This window comes from Kwoniella europaea, chromosome 1 (genome assembly GCF_036810445.1).
Source record: "Kwoniella europaea PYCC6329 chromosome 1, complete sequence".
NCBI classification, from domain to species: domain Eukaryota; kingdom Fungi; phylum Basidiomycota; class Tremellomycetes; order Tremellales; family Cryptococcaceae; genus Kwoniella; species Kwoniella europaea.
This window is the reverse complement of record NC_089487.1, coordinates 6994426-7015047: the sequence shown is the minus strand read 5'-3', so window position 1 is coordinate 7015047 and position 20622 is coordinate 6994426. Positions and strand designations below refer to the sequence as shown.

Below are 20622 nucleotides of genomic sequence, written 5' to 3'. Positions count from 1 at the left end.
GTTTACTATTTTAAAAACACCAAATAGCTACTGAAAATTAACGCATATCTTATCGAAATAAACAAGACTATATCACTTGATTGACAGCCAGGCAAGGAAAGGAGCCCTTTCATGTTTGAGCCCTCATTGTTAATAGCCATCTGACTAGAGCACGTATTGGAAGTCTGGGTTCTCGAAATCCGTCAAGTCCGCGAAAGCGTTTTGGTTGGCCAGAACACCTTCTGCCGCGAGTTTCTTGTTGTATTCCTGACAAATAAAGTGAAACATCAGTCCCACCCTTTCAGTCGCTAGAGCTATGTACCACTCACGGCTGCCTCCTCAAGGGTCATGATAGAAGTATCTTGGATATTCGCATGTCCTCCTGCGGCTTCTCGTCTCTTGGCTTGTCGACGATTGAGCATCTTCAAGTAGAAACCCATGAACAAACAAAGGACACAGAGTAAACACCAGCAACTAATGTCCGTGTAAAGACCAGTATGGTAGACAGGAGCCTCTCGTGCAAAGTCTGTTCGGAGGTGTGAGCGCCTACCCAAGAGCGGGACAGCGAAACCACTCACAAACTTGTGGTCCGATAACATTTCCGGCACATTGACACACAAATAGGACGCCTCCAATGGTTCTTTGTTTGGTGGTTCCGGCAGCGTTGGAGTTCGCCCAGGAGTATAAAAGAGGTTCTGAGGGCAACTATCAGTATGAGGACCAACCAATTGAATGTGAGGAAGACTTACGGATACAGTTATAAATAGTCACTAAATAGTAAGCACCCAACAAGGCTCCAGTCTTACTCCTATCTACATAGATCAAGGCTATAGCTCCACTGATGGGAGCAATAGTGATGAAACTGATAAATCAAGTGCTCCCATAAGCTCGAGGATGCCTATGCCCCACGTTCACTGTTTGATCACTCACGCAATTACAGGGAAACGAAGCTTGATCTTGTTAATTGTAAAAGTACCAGCTGTGGTCAAGATGACCATCAATGCAGCCATCGGTATTTGGAAAAGAATAGCTTGGAAAGAGGCTGCAACCATTCCATTCAAGTCAGTCAAGAAATGGGGACCACCACTCAGAACTATCTCCACTCACTAAAGCCGAAACCTTTGGTGATCAAGCCCCCGAATGAACTGATTCCAGACGAAGGAATGGCTGTGACGAGCAGCATGATACCGAAGAGGTAGGTCTTCGGGTCAAGGAAGGCCTCCCGGCATTGGTACCACTCCCAGTGACTGTTTTGTCACATAGTCAGCTCATCGTTGTGCGATCAATTGCACGAACCGGCTCACGAAGTCTTTGTGCCAGTGTTATTTGCTCGAAGTCGCTCGACAGCAATGGCTTTCTCTCGGACATCAAGAAACCTCGCTGATTTGATGTCATCCGGCATAGCCCAAAGGATGATAGGAGCGATGACCACTGTCAGACAACCAAGAAAGATGAAGATACTTTGGTACGGTCGCAAGGTTCCAGTGTGGATATGACCGACGCCGAAGGCGGTCAGCGGTCCGACGAGGGAAGCGAAACCACTAGAAAGGAGCCAAAAGGTGTTTCGATAGGTTTGCTCTCGTCTTCGCCACCACAATTGGGATACGGCCATGAACGTGGGCGAGATTGGTGCCTCGAATACTCCGACAAACACACGGCAGACCATCAAGGTTTTGAAATCCTTGGCAGCAGCCATGCAAGCGACGGAAAGTCCCCCTAAGTAATTTCATCAGTATGTACAGAGATTGATCGGGATGGAGAGACTTACATCCGAATACGTTGGCCGCGACCCATTTTGCCAGAGGAAGTCTGACCAAAGCGAGAGCAGCAAGAGGTTGAATGATCAGTTGGACCAAGTACAAGGAGCTGGAAAGCCATGAGTATTGAGAGCCGACGAGGTGAGTTTCTTTTTGCAGATCGAACACAGCACCATAGGATAAAGCGTTCTTATCGAGATGTACCAGAGTGTAAGTAAAGAACATTGGGACTAACCGTAGTTCATGATCAGCCATATGATCTCCGTCAAAACAGAAGAGACACTCACTCAGCACCCATCGATCGATCTTTCGAAGCACTCGTTTGTCATCCTCTACGGTGTATTCAAGATTACCGGCTTGACGAAGGATCTCAGCTGCGTCATCTTCATATTTTTTAGCTCTTCCTTTGGCGGTGGATGCCTCGACTCGTTCGACGTGTTCAATGGCAGATTCTTTCTCGTCCTCTTTGTATGATGCCACTCGTTCAATGATGGGATCTGCGTTTGACATTTTGGAGGAGATTGAAGAGCTGAGGAGTTTGGGGACTGAGTCCGCTAATGAGCCGCACGTCTCAGGATTTATACCAATTTCATTGAAGGTTGAATGAACCACACAGGCAGACGGTATAATGTTGGACCACGGGGCCTAGGTGGAGCGCAACGGGGCAGTCTGTCTACGGCTTCAGATTGTGCCATATGTTCGTGGAATGAACTGCTGCTTCCCCAGAGCTGGATCACACAGACCAAAATGCCAAGTCTTTAGACTAGCCTAAAATAGTAGACTCACTGACGGGCTTGCCCGGGTCTCACATTATGGTTGAAGTTTCGGTTGAAGTTTACCCCCCGAAGATTCAAAGGTCAGATGATCGGAAACTTGATGGGACTAACGGCTTTCAGTTCTCCCACCATCAATCCCAAGGAGTCGGCTCATGGGGTCCCGACATGAGCTGCGTTAAGATCAAGAACCCCTCTGCTTCCTTATATAATCTTTGAAGTTCCCAGCAGGACAGCTTCACAACCGCCAACAACCTATCGACTAGAATTGCAAGTCTTCGAATCACCTCAGGCATGATTGGGGGTACTGCTGGAGTATCATGAGGTATCACAACTGCATGGTAGCTTTTTGGGTAACGCGGCGTGGGACATGCAGGACATCATCCTAAGGATGCCGTTGTCTTCGCGATTGACAATTCATGGATGTTGGTGGATGATGAGGGTTTGCAGGTCACATGTCGGTTTAGACGCTTTTTCGGTATAAGTTGTGGAAGATATCCGGCACACCATCGCTCACAACGCGGACGTCATAGCTCATATCAGTGTCGGTTCAAAGATCGAGCGGATGTGTGATAGCGGCTGCGATGGTGCTTATCATTTTGCATTCTTCCATTTGTCTCCTCTGTCTTCACAATGTCAATCGCAGCGTTCTCTCATTTGGAAGCGCAACAGGTTGACTGACAGTCGGCTTCATTCATACCGAGACGGGCAAAAGCAACCCCGAATGTGAACCCAAAGGTCTGTTATCATGATAAAGTCCAATACGCATGTTCAACCCAAACAAATTCTCATTCAGATTGTTCTTGTATCATTCACATAGACCCCTCCAGTCATTTTTGTCTCAGCTTGCCTCAGAACCACTCATGCAATCGCAGCCCCTTCAGACCGTAGATGAAGCCGAGCGACTTATCCGACTTCTCACGGATGGTCTTGTAAACATCAAGGATGATAAAGGCGATTTCCTCCTGCATTGTAAGCTCGACTATCCGCGAATACCAAGCACTGAGGGCTGATAATGGGCATAGTGCCGGATGGTTTCGTCGTGAATACGAAGACCTGGGATGGATGGGAGTGGACCCATGGTGTTGCGCATACTTTCCTTGCTCATGTAAGTCGTTTCCGCTGGCAACTGACCATCAAATATACCAGACTGACTGTCACACAGCATGCCAAATTGCAACCCGACTCGCAATCAGCTGCATACTCGATACAGACCATCATCGACTGGTTCGAGCATCAATACAAAGTAACCGATGGCAAGGGTTGTCCCAAAAACATCAACACCATGGCACCCTTCTACTCGTTGGTCTGTCTAGTCGAAGATGGGAAAGTCAAAGATCCCAAATGGAACGCATGGCTTGATGAATGGGCTGAATGGACTATGAATGGGCTACCTAGGACTGAAGAAGGAGGCTTCCAACATAGCGAGTACTTTATTTCGCGACAACTACTGGTCCAGCAGCTGATAATGACCTGCAGTGAATTATCGGAGCTCGCACGAGAATCAGTTATGGGACGACACCCTCATGAGTGAGTATGAATATTTCAGGAATTTAGCTTATGTGTGCAGTGTCCGCGATCCCCCTGGCCAAGATAGGCGTGGTGTTCAATCGACCACAGTATATCAAGGAATCCATCCATCAGTTCTTGCTTCACGTGCAATATCTTATGGATCCCATATCGGGCTTGTGGTATCATGGATGGGAGTTCACTCCGGACGGCAAACCGACAGAATATTCCACTAATACCGACGGTCCCTCGTATGGTCATAATTTCGCCCGCGCACTATGGGCTCGAGGCAATTCATGGATCACCCTTGCAATTCCCATGTTGCTGGAGATTTTAAACGACAGGCTCGAAGTCGATGATCCCGTTCGCTTGACTCTGATCTCTGTTCTTAAGAGGCAAATCGACGCATTGATACCACTCCAAGATTCCAAGACTGGGTTATGGCACACACTTCTTGTAGATCCGACATCTTACGTGGAAACAAGTGCCTCGGCAGGATTTGTAGCCGGAATCTACATGTCTTTGAGATTGGTAAGCATCACTTCTCCTTTCTCGTTTTCGTCGTCTGATAATGGTCTCCGGATGATTTGTAAAGGGGCTTATTAGGGGGGAAGAATACACTCAGACTGCCAATAGAGGTCTAGCAGGAGTTGTTGCTCAAATCGATGCTGGTGGGGAAGTCAATAATGTATCATACGGTACGAGAGTAGGACTCGATCTTCAATTCTACAAGGATGTGCCGATCACTTCCATGCCCTACGGTCAAGCTTTAGCAATGGCCGCACTGGTTGAGTGGGAAAGATACAATAATTAGCGGAAGATAGGCCCCGAAAATCCTGCAGAAATCGGATCTATTAGGGAAATCATATCACGATCTGCTTCATCCGCTTTTCGAGGTGCCAAAGGGGAGTTGAACATGAGTTCAGTACAGGCATTCCTTACCTGTAGGATCGACCATTCCATGCAAGGAGGATCTTTGCATTGTTGGGTTTTTATCTCATCCCCGCAAGCTCGTGATCACAGTCTTCCCCTAAGCACAAATTCCAATTCTGCGGTCCTTTCATATGAGTTGCAATTAGTAGAGTTATTTTAGATTTTAGGTGCAAGTATCCTTTGGCAGTCGGATAAATTGTCGGAAAAATTAAGGCCCCGTTCATAAGTTGCTGTTCAGATGTATGCGAAATCATTCGCAAGACTATCCAACGATGGATCTGGTTTGATACATCGTCGTTATGTCCTATCAGATGTTTCGATAGTGACCGCCGACTTGAGGGGTTTTCTCAAGTCCATTTCCCAATTAGAGCCATTGCGAAAAGACCTAAGCCCAAAGCCGTAAGAGCAGATACAACTTTGGCGTTGGAAGTATCCCTCATATCTCCTACTACCCATTCGGCATACAGCAATTGACACAAACCGCCTGTTATGCAAGGTATGGTCAGTATCTGACATCACCTTTACGATTCTAGCGACTCACTGTACAGTAATATACCAGCAGAGATCGAGTTTAAAACTCCGATAGCTAATAATTCGGCCTTCCCGTTCTCGTTAAAAGACTGGTGAACTCCGATTCCCTGTGTTCTCGATGATCAGTACACAATGCTCTGATTTGAATTTAAAGGAGCCGACTCACGATGGCAACTCCAATTGGAGTTATGACAGTGTAGGCCATACACATCAACCATTTCTTCCATGCTACACCACCCGTAGCGTTCACCCAGACTAGAGCGCCTATCCTCGCACCTAAACCCAGTCCTTCGAAAAGTTGATGGAATACCAGGGCTATGGTGACAATGATTCCATCAGCTTTGCATTGCTGGCGCTACATCCCAATGATATACCTGCAAAAGTGACCTCGAACCCATCTGTCTGAGCACCTAAAGCTACTCCAATCATTATAGAATGAAACACGATTCCTCCCTCCAGCAATTGCACGTCCCAGTGTGCCCTTTTTGAGGTTGGATCCAGCTCCTGGAGAGGCCGACAGCCGCTTTCGCAACATAGACCCTGGAAGATGGATTTGGAATCGCTGGTCGGTGTTATAACTTTAGGCGTTGATGCTTCTGCAACAGTATCTACTGGTATACAGTTTGAGGCGGGATTCTTGAGGGCGGCCTGGGATCAAAGCATGATTTACAGGTAAATGCGTGAAAAACATCGACCCACATTTTTTTCGGGAATATTGTATTTCACTCACCCATCTAGCACCGAAATAATCTACCAACCAGATCACAAGCATAGAGCCCATCGCTATGGCAGGTGCAGTAGGTTCATAGCCCAATTCACCTATACATTCGCTGAGATACATGATCAGCACTTTTGGCCTGTTTCAATAAGAGGTACCTATACTCACTTCGAAAAGGTCTCAAAAGAGTCTTGGAGCAGGTGACAGAAACTACTCTTGCATGATCAGCAAGGAAATCCACAGGATTGTGTATGACATGGCGACTCACGCTAGACTGATGATGATACCAGTACCAAAATACTTGAGGACGAAGAACGTTCGTCGGAAAACCACATTTTGAGTGCCATCCGAACTAGGACCCATCAGAACAGGCAGGAAGACTCCTATACCGGATCCCACCAGTATCACAAAAACCGAAGCTACATGTAATCCCAAACCATATGATTCAGGAGTAGAAGGAGCGCATGAGTCAGAATCGGCTGCTTCGGAGGCGTAATCAGCTTTGACCGCTGTTAGTAGACCGGCCAATATAAAGTATGCGAGCATTGTGAAGGTGCGTTGAAGAGAGATACATTCAGTCCAAGAATCATTTCGTGCTCTATCTATGTATGAATAACATGATCATTGAAAATTTCGGATTTTCCTGCTATTTCTGGTGTGCCGAGGACTTGTAGGCTATTTTGGGACTGTTGTGACTGGTCGGGTCCTCAACTAACGACAATGAGGAATGCTGAAACGTAAGTTCTCATTGTTGTTATCATCTGGACGATGGGTAATTGTCTAGGTATATTCAGTATGTGCAATCGGTATTGCATGATACCTCTGTGGACATTGATATGTTCGTCCTGCGGTGATAAACCATAGTGCAGAAAGTCCTCATCCGACTACCACGGGCCAAGTTCGCCCCCAGATGTCGTCCGACGGCTGTGTAACTATTTGCGTTTCTCACCTCATCCTCCACCACAGGCTGATAATTCCGTTTCATCGACTAATTCAACGGTTGCGTAGATACTGTAGGACATAGAAAGACATCCAAAATACTATCGGTACCATATACATACGCCCACAGTATCTTACAAGTCGAAATGAAAGCATACAATGAATGAGCCAAATAACAACGCTCCCTAAAAACTACTACCAAAATCGTACTGCAACGGATCCTCCACATCTAAATGCGGTCTCAGGATGTTGTCCAAGAGAGCTTGAGTATCTCTATCCAGTTCGAATGCATTAGGATCCCAAGCCGGGTGGTCCAGCTGGTTGGATTGATTGCTGAACATACTGCTTTGATTTGGATTTTGATTCGGGAGCAAGCTGTTGATGATTGACGGTAGAGCTGAAGCATCAAAGCTGGATGATATCGGGTTGATCAGGTTGGAGGGATAGCTACTGGAAGAGTGGGTCAATCGTCTCCACCACATGAAGTTCAAAAAGCGAGGGGTCAACATACCTCGTTTGACCAATACTGTTGCCATTCAATCCCAATCCCATCCATGTGTTCAAATCGTTAATCACTCCTGTCGAAGGAGCCAATGTGACATTCAACGGAGTGGCGTTTAGATTTGTCGGAATTGGAACGCTGGGGTTATCTGCCAGTCCAATACCTTGAGAAGGGAAGAAGTTTGACTGATCGAGAATTGGGGGTAAGGCCATAGGATGGGTCAGATTGCCGGGATTTGTCGTTGGAGGTGGTTGAGCTGTCTGCCCAGACTCTTGACCTGATTCATCTTTTGTCAAATTCATTCGATCGATCTGCTGAGTTAGCCTCTGCGATCCCTGAGAAATTCCATATTCCGATAGAAGGTTCTCCAACAAAATTTGCTGATGTTGAGCGGCAGGCCAAGAGACGGCCATGTATTTCATCAACTTGATACATTCTCGTGCCCTACTGAGGGATTCCATCTGTCTCTTGGGCGACTGTGCGCTGGCCAACGATAAAAGATGGGTTGTTCCACCAATAAAGCAGCACTGAATAGCGGTCGGAGGACAGAAACGTAGATTGTGAAATCGATGCCAAGTAGTAAGCAGGGTGATCATATGCAGTGCCGCACGGTCGCATTGCTGAGCACATTCAATCATCAGTAGATGTACTCATTTCGTAGACAAGAGGTGCTCACTCACCTTGACAGCCCAAGCTGCGGTTGATGTTCCCGATGGTATAGCATTATCACTATTCGACCCAGTTGGCAACGGTGCAAGCGGTCGATAGAACGGTCGGTGCAGAAGAATGACCAGCCATGCGTGTGATAGGTGAAGCATGAGAATGTGAGGTAGAGCATTTTTGGGAGCGTGATTATGGAATGTGAGAGAAGGTGGCAGGCTTTCTAGCCATGTACTGAGTGAGAGACTGAGTGGGATTTTAGCTATTATCATGACAAGATTGATCGAACATACCTGATCTCACTTATCACACCTGTGCGTATCAACGTCGACATGTCCGCTTTGATACCATACCTGTAGATAACCGTAAGCAAACGATGCATGCAGAAAAGAAACTTGCTTGACTCACAGCGTGTTCATGATCCGCTCACCGATCCTCATCAATTTGACGGTATGACAGAACGTCGTACTGAGCATACCAGGTTGAGCTTTCAACGTACAGTCTTCCCCTGTGGGTGGATCCTCGGGTTGCCATATGAGCTGATCCAGCTCTTCATCTATTGAGGGGGGTAAAGCGGTGTATTCAGGTAGTGATATTGATCTTCCGATGTAAGGTGCCCATAAACCTTCTTGAATGAAAGTCGTCCAGAATGTGACATTCCGCTATGTGTCTAGGGTGAGTGATGACCTTGTAATAAGGGGCCGGACAACCACTCACCTCTCGAGCTTGAATGGAAGTTACGTTTCCTTTTTTCAGTAGCCTAGTATCGTCCATATTCAAGCCCACTTTTCGACACAAGTAGATTCGTTAGTGTATGAGGCCAACAGAATGGAGGTTGTAAAAGACGACGACAATTAAGGGAAAGAAAACTCACAAGCTAAGCTCGTTCTCAGTGCCTGCCCGATATACAACCATCCCAAGTTATGCTCAGCTTCCAAGCTATGATATGATGCCAGATGAGCAAAAGCTTGGACTGTTGCTACAGTAGGATTCATCCCTTCATCGTCTATGAGATCCTTCGCCTTCTTTGCGAATACTCTACGTGTCTCCGAGGCTCGAAGGTATGGCTCATCACATATTCCAAGGGCTATGGCTAGTATCGCATTGTGAAGCATGGGTGAGTAATGAGGTGTTTTGAATTGCTGGTGATGGTTGTCGGTATACAGAGCAGTGTGAAGATCTTGACGGAATAGAATAGGATTGGTTCGTTGTCCTGATTGAAAACGCAAATGGCATTCAGTGACGGAACAGATGATAGGCAGCACCAGACTCACCCCAACAAGCGTAGAACCGAAAGAACCTGTCAATAGCCTGGTCATGCTGCTCTTGCGTTATGTATACCTCTGAAGGTAGATATCGGGAGAACCCATATGGGAGGGGATCTGGTGACTGCGGTGACATGTCCTGGTTTGACCTGTTGACCCGTTCGTTGCTGTATTTACCTATGTGACGGAAAGCGGACGTTGGACCATGCACCTGTAGCTCTCCCTTTTCCCCTTCCACCTTTGCACACGGTATCAATCAGAATGACCATCGAAGGAAGGTCGCCGATTCAGTGGACATGAGGGGGTAATGACCACTCACCAGATGATCCTGCGACCATGACCTGAGATCGCCTGTGGATTCCTCCATCTTGTCCTTATCCTTCTTATGCTCTCCTTCATCATCCTCCGAACCGGCTGCACCACCGCCTCCAGCTGTACCAGGGTCTAAACCATGTTCTCTCAGGAGTCTCTCCAGGTCCTGTACACGAGTGGTGAGAGCTTGGACCTGTTGACGAGAGAGGGGCTTTCGATAATCTTCCCTTGGTTCCCAATAGCATTCATCCTACTCGCATTTCCTGAAGTCAGATATACATACATACACACATGATGATGGCACTCAATAGGGATATGGTGACTCACCTTGTATACCGCACAGGTAGTACAGGATGGTCGAACCCCATCGCATTTGCATCTCCTATCATTCACGTCAGTTGTTATCAGGCTTAAGCTCCCAATCACCATTTTCACACGCAGACGTACCTCCTCCTACACGGCTCACAGGCCTTTCCCACATTTGTCCGCTTCTTCTTTGGTTTGGCGGGAGGTGAGTGGTCGAGTACCACAGGTGTCGAAGACTCTCCTGCTGACATTATATTCGATTATGGCGATGTAAAGGTGAACAATCTAATTGGACCGAGAGAACATAGTTCAAACCCGACAATCTCAATATCGGCCATTGGGCGATTTCGAGTAATGTGCTTTACCTCTCCCGGATGCTTTTCGACCGGGTGCTAGAGGAGGTAAAGGTATGGAGCTAGCTATTCAGGAGATATTATGTATATTATTCTGTTAGGTATGCACCCATCAGGAAGACGACAGGAGGGAAGATATTGCATGGACTCGCTTAGATTATGAGGAACACGAGTTACCCTTGTTTTGGTACTGTGCTGTACAGTGTGGCATCCCTCGTCCCGAAGAGTCACCCCCATCTCGGACTCATTCTCATTCGCTGCTGAGACTTTGCAAATACTGGATGCTCATGTGAATTTGTAGGCTGCATTCAGTTCCACACCATGAGAGCCTATACATATGTTTCTTCCGATGACCTATAAATACATACATCGCCAGAACTCGTCGGATTGTCCCCTTGTCCCCTTCCGCCTCTCACCCTAGGCCTTCGTCTGCTTGCCTCGGGTCCTATGCAGCCAGCGATATGACGACTTGACCAGGATCCAATACAGTCCCTGGAGGTGATACGATCTTCTTGACTACTTTTCCATCCATACTTGCATCTGCTCGTACCGCTGAGAAAGAGGGCACATTTTGATCAGCCTTCGGTCTACAAATCATCGCATGAGGCACACAGCAACCTACCGATTTCCATCTTCATAGCTTCCAAAACGGCCACCACTTGGCCATCTTTTATTGCATCTCCTACATTCACGTTGATCTTCCATACACTCGAAGTCATAGGTGCAATCACATTCACACCTTCGCCTATCAGAGAAGCGAAAATCAATTACTATCTTTGCCGATAATCGTGGCGTTACTCACTCTCGGAACCAGCATCGTCCCCACCCTCAGCGGTGTTCTGAGCCTGCTTCTCTCGCCACGCTTGCACTAATCGGTTCTCCTCTTGAGTGACAGCTTTCGTAGCTAGATTTCTGTTCTTAACAAACTCTGCAGCCTCATCGGCGATGGAATCGATGAACTTCTCATAAGAAGCAGGATCGAACGTAGTTTCTTCGACGTCAAAGTCCAGACGACCGGTCTTAAACTGCTCGTATACCTTGTCAAACTCATCAGACGTCACCTCGTAGAATTGGATTTGATCGAATTCTCGTAAGAGCCATGGGTGGTCAAAGCCTGGTTTGGCAGCATGAGGATCCCATGTAGACAACGTCCTGCCCCACAGCTGATACCCACCAGGCGATTCCATCGGATATATGACTGTCAGAGGTCCACCTAGACCCACGGTACCTTCAGCAGTGAACGCTCGTACAGGGTTATACTTTTGAGCGACATAGATCAAACGAGGATCGAGTGGCAGCATGAACGGTAATCCCGCTAAGAAGCTGACACCGACTACGAGCTGAGGACAGGTGACGATGGATTTCAGGGCTGTGTCTCTATCCTTGACGCCATTCGCTTTAGCGATGTATTCCATGTTATCGGGCAAGTACACCGCTGAGTCACGGACGGTGGCCATGTAATCCTGTATAGCCTTCTTCGAGAGCGGATCGTCCAGCAAAATAGGGAATCTGAACAGTCGACTGGGTAGAGGTGAGTGAGAAGCGCTTTCCAGTTCCTCCTCGAGAGCGATCAGACGGGCAAGCATTTCTTTCTGAGTAGTGACAAGAGGATCGAACTGGACGTTGTAGGCTGTGTTCTTACTAATTAGTGACAACCCATTGAGGGGGCAATAGTTCCTCGAAGTTGACTTACATCGTGCGCATCCGATCACAGCTACTACACCATTGACCTCTCCAGATTCGATCTTATTCAGTCGATGCTGTATATGAACTCTGATGAGAACGTTGGCGATCATTGGACCATAGGTCACGTGTATATGACAATCGCCGGCCTGAGATTTAGTTAGCTAATTTCACTTAGCCATGTCAGAAGATCCGCTCACCTGTCTGTATTTGACTTCGATTGTCTTTTTGACGGGATCTGCAGGTGTATGATGTAATATCGTCTCATCCCAATCCTCCGGAAGGTCGACATTGATGGTCTTCAGTTCGTCAGAAGACGTTTGGCCCTTGATGAATCTCTTGATTTGTGATACATATTCTTCCGTTCTGCGTCGGAGGAGAAGAGCCGAGTTCCAAGATATCCTTTTGAATCGGATCGAATCACCAGGTCGACATTGACCTAGTCGCCAGAAATCGCCACGGACAATTGTATTGGTAATAGCGAGACCTCCAGCCATCGGTCCATCCTGAAAAGACTTTCAGCTTCAGGGGTATACGCCAGCTGATGAGAGCACCTACCACTGGGAGAATGACCGGATCGTCACCGTTCCAGTTTAACCCACCATACGAGTAAGGCTCGTCGATAACGTTTGCGGGATGACTTCCACCTTCTCCACCATCTTCTCTTGACCACTGAAGTCTTGGTCCCTTAAGACGATACCCAGACCGAGAGGCATTGTGGGAGATCTTCCATTCTGTCTCATAAAGCGTCTGTCGATCTAAGGTACAGGCATCAGCTACGAAGTTCAGGTCCGGTGTTTTACAAATTTACCTTCCTCGGTCGTAAAGTCTGGCTCGTCATGCGGCCCAGGCATCGTATAAAGCTCCCATTTGTTCTTCCACAGACCGTCTAATCGGGCGATTTGAGGGATTGTGATCGACTTGTAATGCTCTGCCCATTCTTCTGTCTGAGGATCCAGGTCCAGACTGTCGTTGGGAAGCAGGTGTCTCCCTTGTACACCTCCCAATTTCAGTGTCGTAGTTGTCGATTTGGATCCTAGATATACAGGGATCGTAGGGAAGCCGCCTCTGATCGCGATGTAACTTCGACATCCCGAAGACACCATACCCAATTTCAGTTTCTTGCCCGCAGGTACCAGTAGTGAGGTGTACATATCGACCTTCTCCCCATCGATCGAGACGTCCACCACACCTCCAGTGACAGCGACGATGGCAGGTGCATGGAACAGCAGTTCTGGCCCAACAAGAGTCACTTCTAAAGCTTCCACATGCTCGTCGTTGCCCACAAGAAGGTTGGCGACTCGGAATGAGACAGAATCCATTGGCCCACTTTCAGGTACACCATTGCCGACACCTTTTCTCGCTGGTAGATCTTGGACGGTCGTATAAGCTCCACCTGAGATGACGTCGACGGTAGTAGGGGAGAACTTGAAGTGATCGCTGGTCAAGAATGCGGTGGTAGTATCTCCGATTCTGAACGCGTTCGAGCCAACGATGGCAGCGAGATACTGGAAGTTGGTCGGACAGCCTTGGACTTTCGACTTGGTGAGCGTCGCTATCATTTTGTCGGTAGCTTGATCATGCGAGTCTCGATCCCACACGATGACTTTGGCGATCATGGGATCGTAGAATGGGGATATGTTGGTTCCCGACTGGATCCAGGTGTCGACTCTGACACCCTCCGCTTCATACCATTCCACGTGTTGTAGCAGACCAGGCGAAGGAGCAAAGTTTCTTGAGGGTACTTCCGCATATACTCTAGCTTCAATGGCGAAACCAGTAGGGCTGTCTTTTTGTAACGCTTTTAAGGCGGTTATCTCTAGGCCGCCTTTGCCGCTGGCCTGCATTTCAGCCTGTTGTAGCATGAGCGAGACGAGATCGACATTGTAGCACATTTCCGTGATACCATGCTCAACCTGTAATCGGGTGCTGCATTCCACTTCAGCTTCTGTCATGCGGCGGAGATCAAGCCCTCCACTCACTTCATCTCCAAAAAGTAGAATGATCCATCCGTGTCGTCAACCAAGAATCTTCATTGCAGAGATCAGCTCGATGATCTAGACCAAAACACAACTTGTCACTCACTCTACTGTACCTGCACTACCATAACATACGTTACTCGCCAACGATACTGCACAGCTGGTCAAACGTTCTCGCATTTCTGGGGATACATCACTTAGATTAGCACACAACGTTGACTGTGATGACTGATGACAATCGAACCTACCTGGTCTGTTGTGGACAAAGGGGGAAGGGCATTCTTCGACCACCTTTTGGTGTCGCCTCTGGATACTACATTCCCTTTCACCAAAATGAACGGCTCCTCCCAACCCATTCCCGAATACCTGCACTTCAACGTGACGACTTTTGGCAACATATTTCTCCATAAACATAGCAGTATTCTTGAACAAGGTTGCACCTCTGGCGTGGACCGAGTGGAAAGCAGCTTCAATCTCGGATTCATTCCAGCATATTTGCAAACCCATACCTCCTCCACCCGCTGTAGCTTTCAGCATGACCTGATACGTCTTGTTAGCTTGATCTGCGTCATATGATGAAATGAGGCACAGGGATAGACTTACTGGATAGCCTATCTTACTAGCTGCTGCCAAGGCTTCCTCCGCTGAGTTGAGCAGATCGGTACCGGAGATGACAGGTACCTGGAATCCCATCAGCAAAAATTGTCAGATAAGAATAGTTGAAAAGTGTACTCACTCCCGCCTGTACAGCTAGTTCACGTGCAGTATGCTTCAAACCGAACTTCGTAATCACTTCAGAAGAAGGTCCGACCCATGTCAGACCGGCTGCTTCTACTTTCTCGGCAAACCCATCGTTCTCAGATAGGAACCCTGTACTATTATATTTAGCAGATACACCGTAGCTGCTCGAAAACTGCACTCACCATATCCCGGAATTACCGCATGAGCACCGCTTTTCCTTGCGATCTCCAGAACATCCTCCTCCGTTATATAAGCGGTTTGGTCATTGCCAGGAAGCAGCCAAGCCTCGTCCGCTAACCTAACATGGGCACTTGATCTATCCGCTTTCGAGTAGATTGCTATACTCGTCAAGCCCAGTTCCTTGCATGATCTGATTATACGACAGGCTATTTCACCTCTATTGGCGATAAGCACTTTGCGTATACGCTGAAACGAGTCGATTATGAGCACCATAGTGAGCGAATGGCTGGTCTGCGATGAAGAGTGAGGTATAAGCAAGGTGGTTGACGAGGAGTTTGATGAGACCGGTTACTCTTATGGTTGAACTGATATGTGAATTCTTGCTTATCGATTGGGTGGAGGATATTCAGGGATTGCGTCCCACAGGCACAGGATCATTTAAGCGATCAATTCCTCGGAATCCCCCCGGGATCCTCGTCTAGGGGGGGTATCACCCTGATACGGAGGTGCTGATGGATATTTTGTCGATGGATCTGTTTGGAACTGATTGATGGATGCATCAACAAAAGTTAGTTAGTACCACACACTTAATTCCGATTAAGGTCGATATTCATCTTGACTTGCGCTCGTTCGTACATCAACATTCCCCATCCTCATGACAATGGTCAACAGCACATCGAGCAGCTCACACCAGATCCAAAGAGTCGAGATCAACGTGGATTGTGGGGAGGCTTTTGGGTATTGGCAATGCGGTCCAGATGAAGATCTCATGCCTCTCATTGATGCCGCGAATATCGCCTGTGGCGGACATGCAGGAGATCCAGTAACTATAAGGCGGACAGTAGCTTTGGCCAAGAAGCATGGCATCAAAGTGGGAGCTCGTGAGTATCGTTTCAATCGTGAACGAAATAGTGTGTTAACATGATCTCCTCAGATCCTGGCTTCCCCGACAAAGTTGGCTTCGGTAGAAGGGTTTTAGCAATGACTTCGGAGCAAGCGTACTCTGAGATGTGAGTGTGTCAATTCCTGCTTATTCCGTTGAAGTCAATCTGAACGATCCGTTGTGTTCCAGGCTATACCAAGTGGGTGCGCTAAAGGTGTTCTTGGATGAAGCTGGAGTACCTTTGAACCATATCAAGCCGCACGGCATGTGGGTATGTACTGTTTCTGCATGATCCACACACCCGCACAGCTGATCGTCCTTGCAGTACATCATGATGCAGAATAATGAAGAGCTCAACGATGCGGCTATGCGAGCCATAAGTCATTTCAAGGTTCCTGTCTACGGAATGCCGAACACTCTGCACGAATCAGGCGCCAAGAAGTACGGAATCCCATTCATCCCGGAAGCTTTTGTAGACGTGAACTACAACTCAGAAGGTGTATTATTAGGAGTACCCGGAAGTCGAAAGATGGCCACCGAGGATATATATCAGGCAGCCTTGTCTTTGGGGAAGAAGGGCTTGGTAGCAGCGGTAGATCACAGCTTGGTAGATGTTGGCGTCAAGGGAAACCCATTCACCATCTGTCTGCATTCAGACCTTGGAACATGTAGAGAGAACGTCGCGGCGGCCAGGAAAGCTGTTGACGAGATCAACAAGGAGTTGTACAGTAGTTCATAGCCTGTGATTCGTTGTCATGCATATTGTCTTTTCTATGTTACTATTCCACGCATAGAACTGTGGCTTCCCGTGAAGTGCACCCTTCCAGATCTCACAAATAGCAGTCGTTATCTATCGCGTAAGAGAGATATTATCAATCGGAACGGTTCTGATCAGTTATCGGGATCTATTCTCATCTTCCTGTCAATTTCCGCATGCCTTCGCCCAGATAATTGGAGAGATCATCACATGATAAGCTGATGAGGAAATCGTGACGTTGAACCAACCGATGGGCGCATGAGGTCATAAATTCCCTGATTTAGAAATAACGATTCCGCCTAGATAACATAATTAAGGTAATGGTCCAGCATCATAGCTGAAAAGTCCACGGAACATGAGCGGAAAAACTTTATAAGCGAATCAGAAAGAATATCATTTGAGCAGTTTGCACCACTGATAAGACTTATGACTCGGTCCCCCGCAACATCCTTCGTACTTAAATACTGACCGCAGCTGACTCTATTGGGTTCTCTCTTCCCATCAACGATCAGACACATCAAGAGAAGCCAATATGAGCGACGTCGAAAAGAATCTCACAGACTATCCAGCTTCTGGCAGCATGGAGACTCATACTGTAGCTGTGCCAGAAGGAGACAAATACGATATCAACAACCCCGAATACGATGCCGTGTTCGGTGAACGAAAAGAGGGGGCAGTTGATTACAGGTCGATGGGCTGGATCAAAGCGACCATCGTCATGTTGAAAACCATCATTGCGTTGGGAGTACTTGCTATGCCCACTGTGCTTTCGGCCACTGGCGGTGTCCCTGGTGCTTTGAGTGAGTCCTTTTTGGTCTTGATGTGACGTCACCGGTGCTGATTGTTATGCTCTCAGTCATCCTCATCATTGGTCTGATTACTACCTGGACCGGCCATGTGGTCGGTTTGTTCAAGAAGAACCACCCTGAGGTATATTCAATGGACGGTGTGGGCTATATCTTGGGTGGTAAATGGGGCCGAGAGTTCTTCACCATCGCGTACCCCATGTTCATGATCTTCTTGTCTGGTTCCGGTTTCGTGGCTATCTCCATCGCTTTCAATGCGGTCACTGCTTATGCCACTTGTACGGTCGCTTGGGTTGTCGTCGTGAGTCTTCTTGAATCCAGCCCCATGTGCTACATCCTTGCTGATACGTCAGACAAACAGGCAATGGTCGGTACCTTCGCACTCGCTTCGATCCAAACCCTCAACAAAGTGTCAATCTTAGGCTGGATCGGGTTCGTTTCCGTCATGGCCGCTATCCTCATTATCACCATCTCCGTTGGGATCCAAGATCGACCATCCGCTGCTCCTCAAACTGGTCCTTGGGATAAGAACATCGCTGCCGTCAACCATCAAGGGACTTTCCTCGGCGGTATGGGAGCTGTCTGCACCGTTGTCTTCTCATATTCCGGTACTCCGGCCTTCTTCAACGTTGTCGGTGAGATGAGGAAGCCCAAGGACTATGACCGAGCTCTTTACTGGTGTCAATCTATCGTTACCGCCACCTACTTGACAATCGGTATTGTGGTGTACTACTACTGTGGACAATATCTCGCCAATCCTGCGCTCGGCTCCGCTGGTGTCATCATCAAAAAGGTCGCCTATGCCGTTGCCCTGCCCGGTTTATTCGTCAGTGTGACCATCTACACCCATGTAGGAGCCAAGGCGATCTTTGTTCGACTCTTGAGGTGAGTAGGCGTTTCTGTCGATCAGAGGGGATCTTGCTGATGAAATCTTCGTTTGCACAGAGGCTCTGATCATCTGACCGCCCACTCGTTCACTCACTGGGCAGTCTGGCTTGGAACTGTTGCTGGCTGTGTGACCCTCTCCTTCATCCTCGCTGAAGGTGAGTAACATCCTCATATACAACGACGCGCGCTGACCTCAAAATCCTGCTCAGCCATTCCTTTCTTTGGTGATCTCGTCAATCTCATCGGTGCTACCTTGGGAACGCTCATGTGCATGATAGCATGTGGTTGGATGTGGCTACATGACAACTTGCCTCGACGAAAAGAGGACAAGTCGTTGTATTACAAAATGCTCGTAGTCCTCAACGTTGGTATCGTTATAGCCGGTGTCTTCATCGTCATCACTGGTACTTGGAGTGCTGTTGTCAGTATCAGGAACTCCTACTCCTCCGGACTTATAACCAGCCCTTTCTCATGTGCCGATAACAGTAACTCTAGCTAGACTCTGAAAGGCGAAACGATTCGGGTAGATTTACGACGTAGTTATATTAGAGTATATAGTCTCATAGATCCATGATAGATAGTTGTTCATGCATTTTCACAAGGGTAAAGATGTAACCACTGGCAGGTGGCAGAGGCGAGCAGGGATCCATGATCGAGTGCCGACTTGGGAATCCATCATCCTTCCATTTGATGTCTTTTCAAGTGTGGCGTGACTCTCCTGGAAATACCCACGCTACAGTATACTTGTTGCTCTTAGCAGTTTGTAACCCTCTCGAGATACGGAATCGAAGGCATGGACACTCCATGTTCAGGTGACGGTCATAACACGGGTTGTTGCGCCCGGAGGTAGTTGGGTTTCCATATCATGCCTTACAAGTTTGATGAACATTCAAGGATCGAGAGTCGGCTTGGACCTCCGAGTACTATATAGTCCGTTGGGATTATTTAGTCCCAACATTGAGGTCATCGATCTCTAACGATCATCCCGTCGAGCTGCACAAGCTGTACAGCCGTGATAACCTATCTGAAAGCCAGTGACTTCGTCATAGCCTGATCAATATCATTCACAAGCCCCTAGAAGTATGAACCAACGTCCTTGTATCACTCACATCATCATCTTGTGAGCTGCGCGATTGGTACCAATTGGATTTCTACTGGGAATGATGAAAATTGCTCAATGTCTCCCAGCTGATCTTAACTCCCTCGGTCTACCCCTTGCTTCATTGCCAGACCACATCGCCTGCTTCCTGGAGTAACTGGTTGTTATCGGATCCTTTCTCATGCATCATATCAAGGAAAGGCATCTGCAAGCTTCCTAGATGATTATGTGGTAGTTCATGGGAGACGGTCGCGCTCCAAAACTGACCACATGCTGTCGTGTACCTGCCATACTCAGTCCTCAAATTATTGCCAATACCCTTGTTTCTGGGCTGCATGTAACAGCAGAAGACAGTAATTGAAAGACAGTGAAACCAAACCATCCTTCACGTATCTGTTTTGACAGGGCGACACGAATATGTCTCTGTCGCTCGATAGTGAGCTTCAATGATCAGGATTCCGTGAGTGAGTTGGGCATTATCGCCTATTCAGCCTCTGTTCACTGGCTGCAGCTTCATGTCTTTCAAAACCAGGAGGAGAAAGAAGGAATGACATGTGGTTCATCGAACAAAGAGGTATCTCTGCCTCCTGAGGAATTTTCTTTTCATTGCTATAAGATGCCTGATCGTCGAGGGACTAGGAATGCTTGGCAGTGGTAAAAGCAGCACGTTTGCCCCTCGCTCGCCTTTCCTGTCCGGTGGACATAATGTCGACCCGCTTTTTCGTATCAACTAACAAACTTCGTTGACATAAATCGACTGCGCTTTTAGCGTCTGTCCTGGAAATGCTCGTACAATGTGAGTATGCGCTGCCTTCTGATACCAACGTTCACTCTTAAACTAATGTTTCAGGCTTTCAGTTTGGGCAACATAACACCAGTTCGAATTCCATACTGCCACCACGCCTGATGCCGTAACTTCGCCCTCAATTGCCCTCGGTAACTTACTCAGCGACCCTTGCTCAACATACGCGACAAGCGATCTACGACGAGCCGGTTTCCGATTTGACCCTTCTTATCATTTACGATGCTGCGCAGATCATCCAGTCCCATTGACGAGGGCACAACCGCG

General features: G+C 47.7%; 7 protein-coding genes across 7 annotated transcripts; 3 read left to right on the top strand and 4 right to left on the bottom strand.

Moving 5' to 3' along the window:
* Window positions 1-144: 144 nt before the first annotated feature.
* Window positions 145-2246, bottom strand: V865_002683 (uncharacterized protein; the record flags this gene model as incomplete). Its single annotated transcript, XM_066226482.1, has 9 exons — window positions 145-246; window positions 309-505; window positions 558-674; window positions 729-841; window positions 910-1021; window positions 1087-1226; window positions 1284-1695; window positions 1748-1966; window positions 2024-2246. 9 exons carry the CDS (start codon window positions 2244-2246, stop codon window positions 145-147), a joined length of 1635 nt encoding a protein of 544 aa, XP_066082579.1.
* A 1126-nt stretch (window positions 2247-3372) lies between these two features.
* V865_002682 (uncharacterized protein) lies at window positions 3373-4832 on the top strand (the record flags this gene model as incomplete). Its single annotated transcript, XM_066226481.1, has 6 exons — window positions 3373-3481; window positions 3535-3617; window positions 3675-3933; window positions 3989-4039; window positions 4107-4549; window positions 4614-4832. 6 exons carry the CDS (start codon window positions 3373-3375, stop codon window positions 4830-4832), a joined length of 1164 nt encoding a protein of 387 aa, XP_066082578.1.
* A 466-nt stretch (window positions 4833-5298) lies between these two features.
* V865_002681 (uncharacterized protein) lies at window positions 5299-6746 on the bottom strand (the record flags this gene model as incomplete). The annotated part of the gene is made up of 7 exons (XM_066226480.1): window positions 5299-5435; window positions 5493-5589; window positions 5649-5797; window positions 5857-6130; window positions 6213-6312; window positions 6369-6410; window positions 6469-6746. 7 exons carry the CDS (start codon window positions 6744-6746, stop codon window positions 5299-5301), a joined length of 1077 nt encoding a protein of 358 aa, XP_066082577.1.
* Window positions 6747-7324: 578 nt separating this feature from the next.
* V865_002680 (uncharacterized protein) lies at window positions 7325-10435 on the bottom strand (the record flags this gene model as incomplete). Its single annotated transcript, XM_066226479.1, has 11 exons — window positions 7325-7586; window positions 7651-8261; window positions 8322-8547; window positions 8595-8654; window positions 8710-8963; window positions 9019-9086; window positions 9176-9514; window positions 9576-9804; window positions 9886-10128; window positions 10206-10260; window positions 10326-10435. The coding sequence occupies 11 exons, from the start codon at window positions 10433-10435 to the stop codon at window positions 7325-7327; spliced, it is 2457 nt and encodes an 818-aa protein (XP_066082576.1).
* Window positions 10436-10982: 547 nt separating this feature from the next.
* On the bottom strand, window positions 10983-15393 carry V865_002679 (urea carboxylase; the record flags this gene model as incomplete). The annotated part of the gene is made up of 13 exons (XM_066226478.1): window positions 10983-11089; window positions 11160-11282; window positions 11340-12167; window positions 12231-12369; window positions 12421-12726; window positions 12779-12978; window positions 13032-14149; window positions 14203-14250; window positions 14306-14381; window positions 14448-14739; window positions 14803-14880; window positions 14936-15069; window positions 15123-15393. 13 exons carry the CDS (start codon window positions 15391-15393, stop codon window positions 10983-10985), a joined length of 3720 nt encoding a protein of 1239 aa, XP_066082575.1.
* A 388-nt stretch (window positions 15394-15781) lies between these two features.
* Window positions 15782-16742, top strand: V865_002678 (uncharacterized protein; the record flags this gene model as incomplete). Its single annotated transcript, XM_066226477.1, has 4 exons — window positions 15782-16001; window positions 16055-16130; window positions 16193-16274; window positions 16329-16742. The coding sequence occupies 4 exons, from the start codon at window positions 15782-15784 to the stop codon at window positions 16740-16742; spliced, it is 792 nt and encodes a 263-aa protein (XP_066082574.1).
* Window positions 16743-17292: 550 nt separating this feature from the next.
* Window positions 17293-18953, top strand: V865_002677 (uncharacterized protein; the record flags this gene model as incomplete). Its single annotated transcript, XM_066226476.1, has 5 exons — window positions 17293-17560; window positions 17617-17867; window positions 17928-18451; window positions 18512-18609; window positions 18664-18953. 5 exons carry the CDS (start codon window positions 17293-17295, stop codon window positions 18951-18953), a joined length of 1431 nt encoding a protein of 476 aa, XP_066082573.1.
* Window positions 18954-20622: the final 1669 nt, after the last annotated feature.